Source organism: Electrophorus electricus, chromosome 25, assembly GCF_041902795.1.
Source record: "Electrophorus electricus isolate QZ-2024a chromosome 25, ASM4190279v1, whole genome shotgun sequence".
Classification (NCBI taxonomy): domain Eukaryota; kingdom Metazoa; phylum Chordata; class Actinopteri; order Gymnotiformes; family Gymnotidae; genus Electrophorus; species Electrophorus electricus.
Window position 1 is genome coordinate 9015001 of NC_137521.1, and position 17653 is coordinate 9032653.

The 17653-nt window shown below is 42.9% G+C and overlaps 2 protein-coding genes across 3 annotated transcripts in view; both read left to right on the plus strand.

The window, feature by feature from the left end:
• The window catches only part of sema3h (sema domain, immunoglobulin domain (Ig), short basic domain, secreted, (semaphorin) 3H), a 20047-nt gene extending 10020 nt beyond the window's left edge, over positions 1 to 10027 (plus strand). Inside the window, exons 8-17 of the mRNA XM_027007646.3 lie at positions 190 to 304; positions 4777 to 4846; positions 6036 to 6180; positions 6512 to 6731; positions 6859 to 6947; positions 7048 to 7089; positions 7534 to 7688; positions 7816 to 7877; positions 8183 to 8325; positions 8408 to 10027. Of these exons, the coding sequence (XP_026863447.3) occupies positions 190 to 304; positions 4777 to 4846; positions 6036 to 6180; positions 6512 to 6731; positions 6859 to 6947; positions 7048 to 7089; positions 7534 to 7688; positions 7816 to 7877; positions 8183 to 8325; positions 8408 to 8833 (1467 nt within the window). The 3' untranslated portion in view covers positions 8834 to 10027. The remainder of the gene's footprint in view (positions 1 to 189; positions 305 to 4776; positions 4847 to 6035; positions 6181 to 6511; positions 6732 to 6858; positions 6948 to 7047; positions 7090 to 7533; positions 7689 to 7815; positions 7878 to 8182; positions 8326 to 8407) is intronic.
• Positions 10028 to 12080: 2053 nt separating this feature from the next.
• borcs6 (BLOC-1 related complex subunit 6) lies at positions 12081 to 16512 on the plus strand. Of its 2 annotated transcripts, none has more exons than XM_027007647.3 (6): positions 12081 to 12230; positions 13237 to 13712; positions 13945 to 14443; positions 14547 to 14710; positions 15091 to 15174; positions 15411 to 16512. In XM_027007647.3, the coding sequence occupies exons 2-6, from the start codon at positions 13248 to 13250 to the stop codon at positions 15534 to 15536; spliced, it is 1338 nt and encodes a 445-aa protein (XP_026863448.2). In that variant the 5' UTR covers positions 12081 to 12230; positions 13237 to 13247; the 3' UTR covers positions 15537 to 16512. The 2 variants fall into 2 exon arrangements, with proteins under 2 accessions (XP_026863448.2, XP_081563786.1); XM_081707660.1 differs by having other exon boundaries at positions 12084 to 12230; positions 13240 to 13712.
• The last annotated feature ends 1141 nt before the right edge of the window (positions 16513 to 17653 follow it).

Below are 17653 nucleotides of genomic sequence, written 5' to 3' on the forward strand. Positions count from 1 at the left end.
TGCATTTCCCAGGGCAATACCTGCAGCTGTAATATAGGAAATGGGATTTTGTTAAAATTGCTTATAAATTGTCTGTGCTGAACCAAAAAAAAATAGTACTCATATTAGACATGGAGAATAAATCAATTAATTCAGACCCTCACAGATGATACATTAATGTGTGTGTGTGTGTGTGTGTGTGTGTTACAGAATGACATTGGAGGTCAGCGTAGCCTGGTGAATAAGTGGAGTACATTTCAGAAGGCTCGACTGGTTTGTTCTGTGCCGGGCCCTGGAGGCATACAAACACACTTTGACCAACTCCGTGAGTATTACACACACACACACATATACACACACACACACACATTCATAACCTAAACAACTTCATTCCACCTTATACACATTTTTTCAGATATCAACTTCATTTGGTCTTATCTTAAGAACTCCTAAGGTAGTGTTGTTCTTTGCCACTTAGAAAATACTCAGAAAATGGAGCAAGATGTACCAGTAATCTGTGATCAGTGTTTACGCACATGCATACACACACACAGACAAGTTTATCACAGTCTGTGTAAGCAAAAGCTGTCTGTAGAGTAAGCAACTTTTCAGTGCCGAGGCTTGCTGAAATACACGCACACACACACACACACACACACACACACACACACCACTCAAGCCATCAAACTCCCCTATAAAGTCCATTAAGTCTTCAGTGAAGAATCAGGCCCAGGTCAGCTAACTGAGCAATGTGAAATCACGTTCTGTACGGACCCTCTCTGCCTAACTGAAAAAGGTTGGGCAGGAAGAACGGAATCCTAGCAGTTATCGGTTTGCTGTTAGCAGTTAGCAGTTAGCATCCAAGCCTCCATCATATCGTCCCACTTAGCGGTGACCTGACACAGACACTGGCTTCAGGGTCACCTCAGCTTGGCACATCTGCACCTGCCACACCTTAAACGTGACAGACTCAATTGACCGGCATGGTCTCCATGCCCCTGTGCTATCATAGTGCTATACATCAGGACTGTACAGCCTGATCTGCAAAGAGCTGGTATGTGGCAGCAGGTCTTCATTGCAACCAGGTGGGAGCATGCCTGCAACATCTACTTCAGTCAGTTGGGCTCCACCCTCCAGCAGTCAGTCAGGCGTGCTCCTGCTTGGCTGGAGCGATAACCTGCAACCACACTGGGCACACTGGGCACGCCAGCACAGATATAGAAAACCCAACTACAGCAATGTAGCCATTGCAACATTAATACCATCCTACCCCCCAACCCCCAAAACCTCAGACATGCTTCACGGCGCCATCATCATTGTTATGAGAATTCCATCAATGTGATATTTGTGCTATGCTCTGCTGCATGGAACAACTACATCTCCCAGCATGAGGGGCCCTCATGATGTGAAGGGCTCAGTGGGCAAGTAGTTTACATCAGACTCAATGTGTGGTCATCAGTACTGCAGTGGGCTGGCCCCAGACCACTGGCCCTGGATTCACCCAGTGTTTATTATGAAATATTCATGTAGCATCCATAATAAGCCAGTAAGATGAGGAATGAGGAAGACCTTATACTGCTGTGTGTACTTGCACAATAGTAGTCGTTAGCTGACGATCAAACTAGGCTGTGACACATGTTGGAAGCACGAATGAGTTGCAGGTGGAGAAAACAATCATTTTTATAGATCTTTTTTTATATGGATGTCTTAGGCAAGCGGTGCCAGGACTCAGGAACTGTGGGGATTAGATGGGTGAAGGGGAATGAGAGACAGGTGTGAGAGACAGGTGTGTGCAGTGATCAATACATGGTGACTGTGAACAGAGAAGTAGAAGGGAGCTGTGAGCTGTATGGGGTTGGCTGTGTATCAACCGGGCATGACAGGCCAATTATAAAAAATTGTTTCAGACCTGCTATCTTGGAAACAAATTGTAGTCAGTCAGTGGAACCAAGAGCATATTGCTATGTTATTGTTATGAAAGCCAGTAAATAATTCATTGAATGCTTCCATCCATTGATCGTAACTGTATAAACAGTTGATCTTTGAAGTGCTGAAAGTGAAGTAGATCTAAATATATGTGGCTTTGTTTTTGCAGAATGTGACCTGGTGTGGTGTTTGAGTAAATGTATGCTTCTGCTGCAGGGAATAGTGGTGTCTGTGTGCTGGATTATTAACTTCCCAATTAGGAAAGATTGTGCCAATTTTTCTTAGTTTTACTCTTATACAAAGGTCATTTTTCAATTATAATTTAGTGGCCCCACTTTTGCTACACACATCATTCAGATTGCTGACTATGCTGGATGGATCAAGGATAGGAATGTGTGTGCGTGCATGTGTGTGTGTGTGTGTGTGTGTGTGAGAGAGAGAGAGAGAGAGAGAGAGAGAGAGAGAGAGAGAGAGAGAGAGAGAGAGAGAGAGAGAGAGAGAGAAAATATATGTTAGGGTGGGATTCACTCAGGCATTAGTATGCAGGGTTGTCATTGTCCAAGTTGGTGAATTTGTGTGTGTATGTGTGTGTGTGTGTGTAGTCAGACGCAGCAACTGTTTTTATTTGGTTTGTGGTTTTATTGGTTTCTGGCATGGTTGGGTTGTTTACAAATGTCTGAAATATGTTTGGGATTTCTTTATAGTTGGATTAGCGTATCTTAGAAATGTTTTGTGTCATGTTAGTGTGTGTGTGTGTGTGTGAGAGAGAGAGAGAGAGTCTTGTCTGTGTCTGTGTGTACTTCACCACTATGTGAAGCTGCACTATGTGCCTGAGAGGATGTGCTTTGTCACTTTATAAAGCTGCAATCATGAGTGTGTGGGTCTGTGTTGCCCTCATCCTGTCTCCAGTTTGCCTGGAGGCCTAATGTGGGATAGATAGATGAGCAGGGACGAGAGGCAGAGATGAGGAGAGAAGGATGTTTACAGGGATAATGGAGGATAGGGGCAGGATGAGGGGAGCACGAATGAGTGCGGGTCAGACAAAACTATCTCTTCTCAGGAAGAACCTAGCTTTTTGTTTAGGGAAACTAGAGTTCACTAATAAAGGAAAAGGGGAGAGAGCGAGAGTGAAAGGGATGGAGAAAGAGAGAGGGAGAGGGGGATAAAAGAAGAGAAAGGAAGCAGAACAGAAGAAAAACAATAAAGAGAAACAAGCAAAACAAATGAGGAATTAGGGTGGAGCATGAGATGAGAAGATGAAGAAAAACATTCTGGAACAAAAGGAGTGAGAAGATGTATTGTATTATGGGCTTTGGGGTTATTATAGTTCAGGGACTCAGCACTGGCTGAGCATTGTGATGCCATGAGTTAGTCACTTATGAGTTAGTCATTTATGGGTTAGTTATTGGCGGGTTAGTCACTTGTGAGTTAGTCATTTATGGGCTAGTTATTGGTGGGTTAGTCACTCGTGAGTTAGTTATTTATGGGTTAGTTATTGGTGGGTTGGTCACTCATGAGTTAGTCATTTGTTGGTTAGTTGTGGGTTAGTCACTCATGGGTTTGTTACTTATGGGTTGGTCATTTGCAAGTTAGTCATTCATTGGTTAGTCACTCAAGGGTTAGTCAACCATGGACTAGTCATTTATGGTTAGTTATTTGTGGGTTAATCACTTCATGGGTTAGTCACTCATGGGTTAGACACACTCTATGTTGCTAAAAGCTCTGAATTTGTTTCACTTTTCACTTGTGAAGCAGTGATTCTAACCTGCTGCAATAAATGCTAGCATACATTTCTCTTCAAATTGCAAAAAGACTACACTTCTCACAGAAAAGACTGTTTCCCTATCACATTAATTTAATTTATAATAGTAATATGCATGACTAGTAATACTAATCTTACATTGTTCTAAAAGTATACTTTAAAATATCTCTAACTCTAGCAATTGAAACCCATTGGCATGCAAGGTCTAATGTCATGACAGGAAGGACAGTTAATTGTCTGTCCTTGACCATGTCAGAAATAGTTTCAAGCACCATATTTGTGTGAAATGTATTTGTGATACCAGTATCATAACAGACAATATCATATTCAGACTACACAGTGTGACCCTGGTTTGTAGTTACAGTCTTCTCTACATACTGTTGTACAGAAAGAGAGGTAGGGGAGAGAGAGCACTGTGTGTGTGTGTGTGTGTGTGTGTGTGTGTGTGTGTGTGTGTGTGTGTGTGTGTGTGTGTGTGTGTTATAATCTTTTAAACCTATCTGTCTTTGTGTGTGTGTGTGTGTGTGTGTGTGTGTGTGTGTGTGTGTGTGTGTGTGTGTGACCTGAGATAGGAGGTCTGATCATATCTGAAATAGTAGGAATGTGAGAATACAGATATGCACTGGTGGCTCCTCAGTATACCCAACACAGTATAGTGTGTGTGTGTGTGTGTGTGTGTGTGTGTGTGTGTGTGTGTGTGTGTGTGTGTGTGTGTGTGTGTGTGTAAGAGAGGGGGAGAGAGGCATATGAAAACCACAAGCATGTGAGGTTGTGCGAGTTTATTTGCAAAGAAAAAGAGTGTGACTGGGGTGAGAAAAATGTTTTCTTGTGTTTGTCATGTATGTATGAGATATTCTACCTTCATTTCCAGTGTCTCTTCAGTCTGCCTCTCAAACTCTCCTCTTCTGCCTAGAAAAAACACTAGAAGCACTGTTTTGTTTTGTTGGGGTTCTTTTATTTTCACTTTTCTCACCCTTTCTCTCACCTGGCAACTCATACCTACACACACAAACACACAAACACATACACACACACAGCCTGTAGGCCATTGAAAATGTAAACGTTCATGTTCATGTTCGTTCTAATGTTGTGCTTCATTCTCCTAACAGAGGACATCTTCATTCAGTACGGAAAAGACAGGAAGAGCCCTCTGATCTATGGCCTCTTTACCACTACAAGGTGAGCCCACACGAGTGCGGAAAGCCTCATGAAGCATACGGCCCGCTGCCGCACTCACACTCATCTGTCACTTAGGCCTTAATGAGGAAAATCCAGTGGTGTTAGTGTTCTTGTGGGCCACATACAAAAAAAAAAATGAAGACCCTGGGAAACAACTCTTGTTCCCATTCTAATTAACTGTGAAGACTAGAAAAGCAAAATGAGCAAAAACCCTTGGTTTGAGTTAGTAAGGTTAAAGGTAGGGTTATGTTTACCCTTTCAGATATACTGTGTTACCTAACCCTGCTGTAGCATTATCTGGCTCAAGTAATATAGAACAACACAACAACACACAGTAATACACAAGCTTTGTTTTATCTGTAATAGATGGGTTGCAGTAATAGGTTGCAGTAATCAACCACAGAAGTCACTTGAAATACACCACAAGTATGCCTTGTATTTATCTGGTTTAACAGCTTCGAACCTGTTGGCTAACCACAGAAAGTTCATACTCTCAGTATTAGTCAGTTGGGATGTTTGCAACGGCGTGATACCAAAAAAGAAAAAGTGGTCAGAACCTCCTTTCCTTGTGTGTGTGTGTGTGTGTGTGTGTGTGTGTGTGTGTGTGTGTGTGTGTGTGTGTGTGTGTGTGTGTGTTTGTGTGTGTGTGTGGTCATCCAATGACACATATCATACAACAGTATTTTCCAGCATTTAGATGACAGTAGAGAAACATCTGTGAAATGTGAAAGATATACACCCAGTGTGCTTTGTATTAACAAAAACAAGCAGCTTGTGTGCGTCTGTGTGCAGCGCGTGCGTCTGCCTGTGTGCGTGCGCATGCCTTGGTTTGGTTTTGGAACCGCTCACTGGGTGGAGTACACTGCTGCTAAATTTCAGACTGGTGCTTATGGAAACAGTGAGTGGAGTTCTGCTGGCTGTTCAACAGCTGTAGCTGGTCTACAGCTCACACACTGTTCAGCTTAGGGCTCAGATCCAGGAATATTCAAATCTAATCTGAACATCTACTGTCAGCCCAAAACTATGAAGTGAACAAAAAAAAAGAATGTTGCTGTATTTCACGTAATATTTTTCTTACTAGCTAAAATATTACCTTTCATGAAAAGAGTACCATCCATTCAAGAAAACAGGAAAAGGATGAAAACAGCCATTATAAAACTGTATACCATTCTCTCCTCTGTGTCTGCAGTGACGTGTTAAATGGATCTGCAGTGTGTGTGTACCGCATGCAGGACATCATCCGTGCCTTCAAAGGAAACTTCTACCACAGGGAGGGGCCACAGTACAAGTGGGAGGAGTTTACTGGCAGAGTTCCCTATCCGAGGCCTGGAACAGTGAGTTATTATCATATCATTACAATTTAGATTTCAAGGCATGATGTAACCATAATGTGCCCTACTTGGCCATAAGGTTTACTGTTGGTTGGTCAAACATGATGCTTCATAAGAAACTTTGCTACTGTTAATGGGGATGTTATAAAAGCATCAAATATTTTGATGAATGAAAAAAAGGAGGGATGAGTTAGTGACCAATACTATTGAGTCTCTTTTGTTTATAGCTTAGTTCAGGAGTCCTAGTTTTAATTTTCTCTTAACAACACTACACTATTATACAGTCTGTAGTATTGTATTGTCAACCTAGCATTTTCTCCTTATCACCTTCTAGTGTCCAAGCAGCACTTATGGAAGCTTCCGTTCAACGAGGGAGTATCCCGACGACGTCATCTTCTTTAGCCGCACCCACCCACTGATGAAGGAAGTGGTGCTTCCCGTAGATGGCCGACCACTGATGATCAGAGTGGGCGTCCACTATAAGTTGACCCGCCTCGTCGTGGACAGAGTGGAGGCTGTGGATGGGCAGTATGATGTTCTATTCATCGGAACAGGTGTGTATGTGTTTGTATGTGTACAATGGCAAGTACACCATGAATGAGATGAAGGTCTGTTAGACATATGTGTGATTTAAATGTGTGTGTGTGTGTGTGTGTGTGTGTGTGTGTGTGTGTTATCTAGATTCTGGTCTGGTGTTAAAGTCCATTAACCTCCCTAAAGAGAGAGGACAATATCAGGAGGTCACACTGGAGCAGCTACATGTTTTTAAGGTATAGTGTGCTTTTGCATGTGGCATTTTGGGCAGATGTGATTGGAGAACCTTGGAGAACCTTTGCATCTGCTGATCCCTGATTCGCCTCTCCCCTACAGCACAGGTCACCAATCACCGCTATGACACTGTCCAAGAAGAAGGTATGATTAATGTTGACTCTGTCCTCCTCACATGCACATCCAGACATGCACACAAAACATAGACATTGCACCCACCCTCATGTATCTTGTAAGGCGTCTCTATGGCAACTCCAGTGCAGACAGATGAAATTCCGGAAGTGTGAATTTTCACACGTATAAGCAATGTAATGCACCTAGACAAATGTACAGCAGTGGAAGGCATTTTCACCTGCACAGTGTAAGGGTGGGTGAGGAGATGTCAGGGCCTGGGTGGAGGCGTGCCCCACACAGCCTGAGTGGAGAGTTTGAAATATGAAACCGGAAAAAGAGTTACCAAAAGTACAAGAACCTGAGTGAATGCGTGTGTGCATATGTGTGTTCGTGTGTGTATGTGTGAGAGAACTTTTGCACATGTGCACGAGTGTGCTTATCCCGTGTTTTGTGTGTGTGTGTTCACTTGAGCAGTGGCTGTTTGTGGGTTCTGCGGAGGGGGTATCCCAGCTGGCTTTGTTCCAGTGTGACCTATATGGCCAGGCCTGCGCAGAGTGCTGCATCGCTAGAGACCCATACTGCACCTGGGATGGCCACGCCTGCAGCCACTATATGCCAATCGCACGCAGGTGAGCGCCAGCACACATACACACACACACACACACACACACACACACACACACACACACACAAGAGCACTTTTACATCTATTATTTTTGCATTTATCTATCTATCTATATATCTATCTATGAGTAGGAGAAACACTCGTCAGGCTGGTGATGACAGGAATCCTTTAAACCAGTGTGTCAGACAGGGAGGTAAGAGACAAAGAGAATTCTCATGTTTAATAGGCCCACTCAAACACCTCAGAACTTTGTGCTAACCATGCATTGCTGTTAATATTCTGAGCTGACATCCAGCATACGGTGATATAATGAAATATTACTCTATAACAAATTAAGACCTACAGCAGATATACTGTAATTATGATAATGATGTGGTAGCAATACTACTATAGCCTAATATTTGTTTAAACACAAAAGGCAATTTTTCAAGGCAGTAGTGATGTAATGGTTGTTGTTTTTACAAATGGTGTTCATTTATTTGCTATATATTTGCATAGCTGGCCTACAGGTGCAAACAGAGGAGAAAAGAATAATGGTTGCTGAGGGTAACAGCACTTATCTTGAGTGTTTGCCAAAATCCCACCATGCTGCAGTTACTTGGTTTAAGCAAACAGGAGAGAACAGTCTAGAGCAATACCAGGTAAATGCATACATGCAAAACAAATAACATGCACCAGTGCACAAAGCTTGTAGCTCTGAACTGCCCTCTCCCTCCTGGTCAGGTGACATCCGGAGATCAGCTGGTGGTGATTGACAGAGGCATTCTGATCCCGAGGGCGGAGCTTAATCATGGGGGCATATATCACTGTCAGCTGGAAGAACATGGTTTCCGTTGGACGGCCGTCACGGTTCGCCTGAGCGTGTGGAGCCCTGCTCAGCGCTCTAGGCCAGACTCCTCGCAGCCCTGGTACCAGGATGTAATGTCACTCATACACAATGCTGACTTGGAACGGTACTGCAAGGAGATGGGCCAACGACACCACCCCAACAGAGAGAAGACTTCCAGGGAACTGGCACTGAAGCGGGAGAAGAAAAAAGGAGAGAAACACAAACACAGAGGAAAAGGGGGAGAGAGGGAGAGAGGGAGAGGGAGGAAGAACAGAAGCAAAATGGAGATGGCTGCTCCGAGGCCTCCCCGAAGCACCTAGAGATAGCTGTACCATACACAAAAGATATGTGTGAAGGTTTACAACTCTAAACCACAATTCCAGTGGACGGAAGCCAAAACCCAAACATCAACGTGCATGTCATACACACTTACAAGCTTAAGCATGAAGAGAAACCTAGTCTGATGAGAAAAACAGTGTTGTTTTTCTGAAGCAATGGGAAGACTGAATATGGGACATTGTAAAGGCTGTTCTTAAGCAGTTATGTACAAATGGCATGGCAGCAGCCTGTTTGAGGGAAGACCCCAAAGATGAACTGTGTTGTTATAAGAACTAGGAGAATGGACTTGAGGACATGGCCATTTACTGGTTATGCTAATGAACAGATGGCCATTAATATAATGACTGTGCTATGCAGACATGGAATAAGCCGTCTCAAAATGGGGGAGCAGTCTGTGTAAGCCTCCCAGAAATAGGGAACATCACGAAAAGCTCTTTGTTTTTAAAAGGCTGCTGGATTTGAAGAACAAATGTACCTTTTAAAATACCTGCATCTCTATGTATTGCTGTAAGTGTTTTTTTCTTTATTTATCTTTGTATTTATTTTTACCTCTTCTGGGTCTTGACTCATGATAAACACAAACTGTATTCTCAATAATTGTTTTCTTTACTGATTACCAACTGAGACAAATACTCATTTGAATGAAATTTGACATGGTTTAATAGATGAATTAGCACTGTTGACGAAATCCCGTTTAGCTACTGAGAGATTTGATATATGTATCTCCTTTAGCTATAGAGTGATTTGATATATGTGTATGAACCTATAATTCCCTTTTTTACTATTTTAATTAATTGTTGTGCTTGCTGTTTGATGACATTGGAAATATACCCTAAAAATGTGCTAAATGAAAGCAGTTTACTGTAGTAAAGAAGAAGTTAAGGGAATAGTAGTTCACAGTAGTTGAACTGTTTCTAGCCAATTTTGGCACTTGAAATTTCATGAAAAACAAGGCATACTTGATGGTATGCTTTATGACAGCCTATCTACCAACTGACCACTTTTCTAATTGATAGTTGTCAGGGTCTGCTCACCCCATTGGAAAACCGCCTTCTGAATCTATTAGTGTAACGGTAATAGGAATTTGCACACAGGCCAATTTGACTAATTGCATGCAACCTATGGCAAACATTGAAGCTCTTGCTTGTATAGTTACATTAAAAGGTGAAAGATCATATTGACCCATTGCAACTGTGTAACTTTTCCTATAAACACTATTATGAATAATAACAAGGTTCTATACAATTTAACAGCTGTTTTAATTAAATCATCTGACTGCTTGGTGAAAATGTTAACTTTGAACTATTGCAAAACGGAATTAATATGAAAATATATTTCAGCTTGTAACTCAGCCACTCCCCAGTGCTGGCTTTTACTGGCCTGGGATACATATAATGAATCAAACTGATCTCTGAATGCATGAATGGTTTCAGTTAAATTCATTCAGGCTGGGCAGTATGCGGCCAGCGTCAGAGTCAGAATACTGATCAGCGTCTGCTTAGGATATGAACAAGGCCAAACATTAGGCCATAATGGGAGATCTCATGTGAAGTAATAGCATGCAAAGAATGTTTTTTTAAAAGTCAGAGTTCTACCACTAATGGAATGTCATCACACTGAAATAAACAAGATTATATAAATGCTTTCATATGTTGACCATGTCATTAGATTTAGATATGTTATGCATTTGAATATATCTTTATATATATATATATATATATATATATATATATATATATATATATATATATATATATATATATATATATATTCAAATGCATAACATATCTAAATCTAATATATAGAAGTTTTATCACATTTAAATGTGATCTTGATTCATTACCCTGATGAGAAAGAGAATGAGCAGAGAGAGGGACACAGAATGAGATAGAAAGATAGTGGTTTAATGTGTTTTTTTGGAGGAACTTTGGTATGTTCTCCTAATATAAGAGTAAGTAATGAATAGTTATAAATATGTGAACATCTTAAAGATGCATCCTCCTAAACTCTGCTTTGTGTGAAATAAACATGATGTACTCAAAGTTGCTTTAGTAAATATTCACACACACACACACACACACACTCACAAATTCACCCTCTTTGGACCATTCTGTGCCACTCAGTTTATGTCGTGGTGTGTAATATGTCAGGTCACTCCTGAGGAAGCAGGCTCTCTTGAACTCTTGCTGACCTGCAGTTTCTAAAAAATCCTGTGTGGGCTCAGCTTGCTGTTTGATGAATGCTGGAATTTTGCAATCAAATTATATTCTGCTTGCTTTCCAAACAGGACTGTGAAATTAGCGAGGCATGTTGCCTTGGATACAGCAGAACCCTATAGCATACACACATAAATAATAATGTATTGGTAAAATAAATAAATAAAGAGAGAGAGAGAGAGAGAGAGAGAGAGAGAGAGAGAGAGAGAGAGAGAGAGAGAGAGAGAGAGAGAGAGAGAGAGAGAGAGAGAGAGAGAAGCATGACTTGTGTTTGTGTGTGTGGGAAGGGGTACCTGGCTAATGAGGACACACTGTGGCTCTGTGCAGCTGGGAGATGATGGCCTAAAGACATGGAAAGTCTTTCATCTCCTTTCTTGGGGTGTGTGTGTAAGACAGAGTGAGACAGAAAGAGATTGAGATGGGTGTGGTTCATGGGACAGGCTCTGCCTAAGAGGCCCTTAGCAGGAATTTGTGGTACAAGTAAAAAACAGACTCTTTCATTTCACAAGTTGTGGTCATAGTAAGGGCTCTGGAGCAAATCCCACGCTGACGAAAAGCTAAGTAAAGAGGATGGATACATGGATATGGATAGTTTCCTTTAATTTAGATCCACAAATCTGTACAGGGAATGGCAAAAGTAAGTGATATTTAAAACGTAAATGTATACGCGACCATTTTTTGCTCACTGCGTCACACGCTGAAGCAGGTGGTTGTCGCCACCCCTGGCAAGATAATGGTACTACATGTCTGCAAGTCTGATGTCTGAATTTAGCATATTTAGTAATAATAGTCCTCTCTTTGTTATGCACAATATATAATGTTGTTTACACATAATCTATTGTATTTAAAATTTTAAGATTTCATGGATGAGAATATGGATGGCCCGTCCACTGTAAAAAAAAAAAAAAAAAAAAAATCTACATATTTGGGCAGAATAACGTGTTCATTTTATTCATGATCTATCAAGAATCTATTGTACAAGTCTGACTGTCCGATTGTTACATCTGAGTGGACAAGGGGCCGGCGGGAGGACTAGAGGTTGCGCTTCTATCAGAATGAGTAATGTGGAACTGTTGTTACATCCGTTGCGCTTTAGCACGACAGATATTTATTGCGGACTTAGTTTCCTGGCAACCTTCATCCTCAGGAAAGATCTGCAGAGGTAAGTATTTAGCTAGCTATCTTATTTAATATTCACGATACTGCTTTTATGCGGCATATTCCTGGCACCCGGTAGCAAAATTTAAGTTTTCAGCAGGCCAGAAAGTAATCATCGGTGACGCCCAGAATGTAAGTAACCGAAGTAGAAAGTTTCAGGCCTGTTCAGTTAGCTGTTAGCTAGCTAGCTACTATCGTTGAATTCCAACAGCAGCCAGCCAGCTATTCAGCTAGCTAACGTCACAGTACTTGTGTGACTCTGGGTTGTTAACTACTCATAGATTTGTTTTGCATCGGTTAGAGAAAATGCATTAAGGTATGTCGTACATCTGCAGTCTGTAAACACAGCTGCTGCATTCGCTTCCAGTAAATTGGCTAGCTTGCTTGTGTATGACATTCCAGGTGGCTAATACTAATAGCTAAACTATCTGAATATGTCGCCGTCCTAGGCCTTCAGTTCCTCAAATTTGATAGTTAGCTAGTTACGTTAACTGACAAAGAAGACGCTGCGATTTACCACGTAGCTTAATCACAATCACTAAATCTTTTAAGACAAAACTCGACACTGTCTAACCAGGAAGACGGCTTAGTTATTTTTTCTTTACTTGTTAACAGTATATGCGGCTGCTAATATGGGGATCATATTTCGCATATGTTTGCTAGTTTTCTTTATGCTGTGGCTACACTGTTCGATGTCCCATAACAGCTGTGATGTGATTTATGGTCTGTGTCATTCGAAGACTACGAGGACAAGCGAAAAAGAATAGCTAAGTACAGTAACAAGTACGATGCCAACCAGTGATTCAAATAAAGCTTAGAAATGCTTATTTACTTTTCCTTTCTATCAAAGGTTTACATTTTTGTGATGTATACATAGAGATAATGATTGTTTTTATACATCTGTGTTCAGGTTGATGAGAATGATTGTAATGATAATGCAGAATTAGAACAGAAAGCTCACGTTGGAGATGTGGAGTGTATGATAGTGACTGATAACATTTCTTATGTAGCAGGGTGAGGGATGAGCCACTCCTCTGGGATTGGCCAAGATGTGGAGGAGGCTACTAATGGCGTTGACACTTCCGACTCTCCAGATGCATGCGATTGGGAGGCGGCTCACAGCGCCACCTCCCAGGAGCTTAAGTGTCAAGACAAAGTAGGTTGTCTGGGGCAAGACCAACAGGAAGGAACACTTTCGGAAGCTCATGCACATACAGCCCACAGCACAGACCCGGTGTGCAGACAAACACGCACACGTTCTGCACTTTACAGCGATGACAGCCCTGCACACATAGACGAGTCACGGCACGAACATGCACCTCACTCAAGACCACTGGACAAGGACGGTTTGCCTATGGATACAGTTGGCCCAGCACACATGCAGCCCAGTGATGGGTGGGGAATGGTGGAGGAGAAGCAGGTTAAGAAATGGAAGGAAGTCAAAAAAGATGAAGATAATCAGCACACAGCAGACATTTCTGTGCAGGTGAGGCCCATATCATCTGTCCATGTTATTAAATCCTATTTATGAAAAGGCAAATCCTGAAAGTCATAGTCCTAGATAGGTTCCGTCTTGGTGTGTAGTCGTGTCATAAATTAGTTTTTCTATTGAGCTAATGCTTCAAATTCCAAAATACAAGTGACATTGCATGTACAAGCTGCTATGTGCTGTGTCAATTTAAATGCACTTATAGTAATCAACTTGTCTGCTTTCTTAGCCAGTGAAAAAAGAGACTACCACCGAGGACATAACCGTTTCAAACACTCCACCCATGGAGCCAGCCAACCCCAATTCTGCTCTTCAAGGTGATTACCCTTCTTCTGCTTCTACTAGTCCTGATCAGGCCCCACCCCTGGTTCCAGCCCCACCTCCTGACTCAGCCCCGCCCCCAATGTTGCCAGAATCTGATGACTGGCCGCGGCCCATGCATGTGATGGCGGAGGTGCGGGTGCGCTCAGCACCAGAGCGGGACCGGGAGCGCGTGGTACGAGGCATGCAGGACAGTAAGAGTCTGGACGGGCTCAGTGAGGCATGTGGGGGTGGGTCCAGGGGCTTGGGTACTAGAGGGGGGCAGGCTGAGGGCCGCAGGGCCACCATATCCAGCGCCCTGGAGCTGGAGGGCACCGTGAGCCGCGACGGAGATCTCACACACTTCATCACCAAGAACCTGGAGCAGAAGATCAAAATGAGCTCCCGGCCCAGCCTGGACACTGACTGTGAGTGTGTCTGTCTGTCTGTCTGCATGCTTGCGTCCTGATATTTGCATGAAAAAAGGATGACTTGTGTATTAATAATGAATTTTGCGTGCATCTTTTGCAGCGGACTGCTCGGGGCCTGTGGTTCGAAGTCGTGGGTCACTGCGGCGACCAGCAGACATTCCGCCCATAGATCCGTCAGTGCTGCTGGACCTACACAAACACACACAGGAGATGGCGCACAGTGTAGAGATAATGCTCCGGAGTCTCAGCGGAACCATCCAGAATGTGAGCTCTATCAAAGCCTTCAGTTTAGACAGTTTTTCTCAGTTGCCAAATTGCAGTTTCTGAAATGTTTATATTTTCAGAACAGTGAACTCAAAACACTTTAAACTTTAAAACAACTGAACATGACCCTATAAACAACGTTACAAATCAATAACATTGGCTTAGTAGGGAAAGTTGAAGTCATGTGAAATGGTTTCTACATTTTGCTCCTTTAGTGATGCTTTTATTTCAGTATCTCTTTCAGGTTTATGACTCTTATAAGAAGCAGTTTGACTATATTTAGAGATTTTATTGGCCGGCTTGGGCCATGCCCAAAAGCTCTGGCTCTGACCACAATCTGTATCTCCCCTTCTCTGCTGTATCCATCTCTTTCTCCCTAGATGACAGCTTTGAGTGTGGGTTATATTCAGACGTACAGGGATTCTGTGGACAGTTTGGGAGAATCTGTGGATATGAGCATAAAGGTATAGGAATGGCCCATTAATGTATTTTGTGTGTGTGTATGTGTTAATCCTTAGTTACTAACTTAAGTCGTCAAAGAAAATAATTTTTGTTGAATAAGCTATTGTGATTTTTAGGTTTACCTGTGTGTGTGTGTGTGTTTGTGTGTGTGTGTGTGTGTGTGTGTGTGTGTGTGCGTGTGCGCGCGCATGTTCTCGTGCGTGCCTGTCCGCATGTGCACCCACACGGACATATGCAGGGAATGTATACACTAATGGCGCGGTGTGAAGAGCTGGATCGCTCCATGCAGCCTATACAGACGCTTGCTGCTCAAATCAGAGACATCAAACGCACGCTGGATGCTCTGGAAGCTGTCTGCAAGTAACCCCTAGCAACAGGCCATGCCCCTGACAACACAGAAGCTCCAGGAGATGAGCCACAACAGAACTCTGCACTCTGCAGATACTTCGCTAATTATCATGCAACTGAATCACTTTGTTAATGATCATGTGTCCTAGCAACGCTCTGCGAGTGCTTCTCTTCTTAGACACAGCCTGGCTCTAGCACCTCCCAATGGAGCCAATTTGTTGTTCGCTCTTCCTGTTGTAATGGTTCCGCCTCTTCTGTAGAATGGATATTGGGGAAGAGAAGAATGGATTCATTGTGAGCTCACACCATCCAACACTTAAGAAGCACTTTCTTTGAATACATCAATGACGTTGGTGGGACTATTTTATGAAGTACATTTGAGTTTGTGTGGGTAGGTTATTGAGAGATGAGTGTTGTTAAGTGTCATCTTCCTGCTTCATATTAGACAGGAGAACATGTTGCATCAGTATTTGTCCATGCAGAAACATTAACTAGAAACCATTCTGTTGATATTTGTTCTCCCTGGGCATTTGTGCGTCTGCAGACTGGATGCTATGTATCCCTACTTGACTTGAGTTCCGTTTGTACAGTGACCATTGATTGGTTCTGACATGTGGGCCCTGGTAATCATCCAGAGAGCTCTGGACTATCTGTTGCCATGGCACCAGCCACGACAAGCACATGGTGGCAGGTGAGGTGTGGTACATGTCAACACAGAGACCCCCAGGGCCAGTCCAGAATGACCGCTTGGACAGACGGAGAGAGCACAAAACCAGTGAAAGAGACTGGAAAAACAGAGGGAGTTGAGGAACAACACAAAGGAACGCAGGATGGTCCCTTTCCTCTCTCCACACCTGACTGCCTGTCTCCCCCTTGCCTTTTTCTATCCCTCTCTGCTTCTAAAATCCTGATTTATCACACGGTCTGTCTGGCGTCGGTGTATATTTTAAAGAATGAAACGCAACAATAAATTTACTAGAATGATCTGTAAATGTTGTTTCGCAGTTACCTTTTTGAAGGTTAGACACTCAAAGAAAAAAAAAATTGAAAAGGAAACAGGCTGAGCAAAAGCTCATACTAGGTACCCATACTGTTTGCATACAAAGTAAAGCATTTGCTTCCCAGAAATCCTGTGTAGCTGAATGGCTTTGTCTATGGGTACTTCTCCCACTGTGCGTTGCACTATTTCCAGCCCTTATGCTGTAGGGTGGCCCAGTAAAAGCTTATGCATTACTTCTGCCTCTTTGTTTGGCCTTCTTGGTTGCAGTGTTGTCTTGCTCTGATTTCAAGATGCCTGCTGGGTTGTATGTGCTTTTATCCAAACTGCTTCCATTCTCGTGCCCAGCATGAACACAGGGGAGTGTTGGTGCTTGCTTGCAGTCTTTTCATCCTGACTGCAGCCTCTTTCCCACCGAGAAAAATGGAGCAGGTCCCCTGAGCGATGGGAACGTCATGGGTGCATTCTGGGTAAACCGCAGCCCAGTGCAGAGCTGGCCAGTTTGCTCTCTGCTGCTGCACTGGGCTCTAATACACCAATTAAGCACAACAGCTTTATGTACAGGGTGTGTCTGACAGAGCGTGACCTCATTTGGCCCAGTGGGGCGGGTAGCAGGCCCCACAAGTACAGTGGGAGAAAACCACACTGCCGTCACAGGGCTGAATCACTCAACCCTCTGTACTGGAACCACCCCACGAGTGACACAGGGACACCACCACTTCTGGCACAGGACTGTCTCTCAGGCCCATATCCCTGAGTAACACCAGCCAAGCCACTTGATACATTATTCAGCTTGACGTCAGTACTAGAATGGGTGTAGACTATTGGTCATTCTCATGTTTAAGGTTGAGTTTGGTGCAGGTGAAAATCATTTTAACCTCAATTTACTTACTAAAGGTTTAATCTAATGTGTATTATGTAACATGCATAACTTGGGTTGTGCACGTATCTAATCATTTTTCTGCGAGTGAGAGACACTACAGGATGCCATTCTGCTGTTATTATTGTTTAGAGTGGTTCATGCTGTTTACTGGTGTAACAGGTGTCTTAAACGATGCCACAGGTTTGTGGTACACATGGCTGGCCCTGTCCCTCAGTTCCAGATTAAAGATAAAGTGCAGACTAAACATGAGATT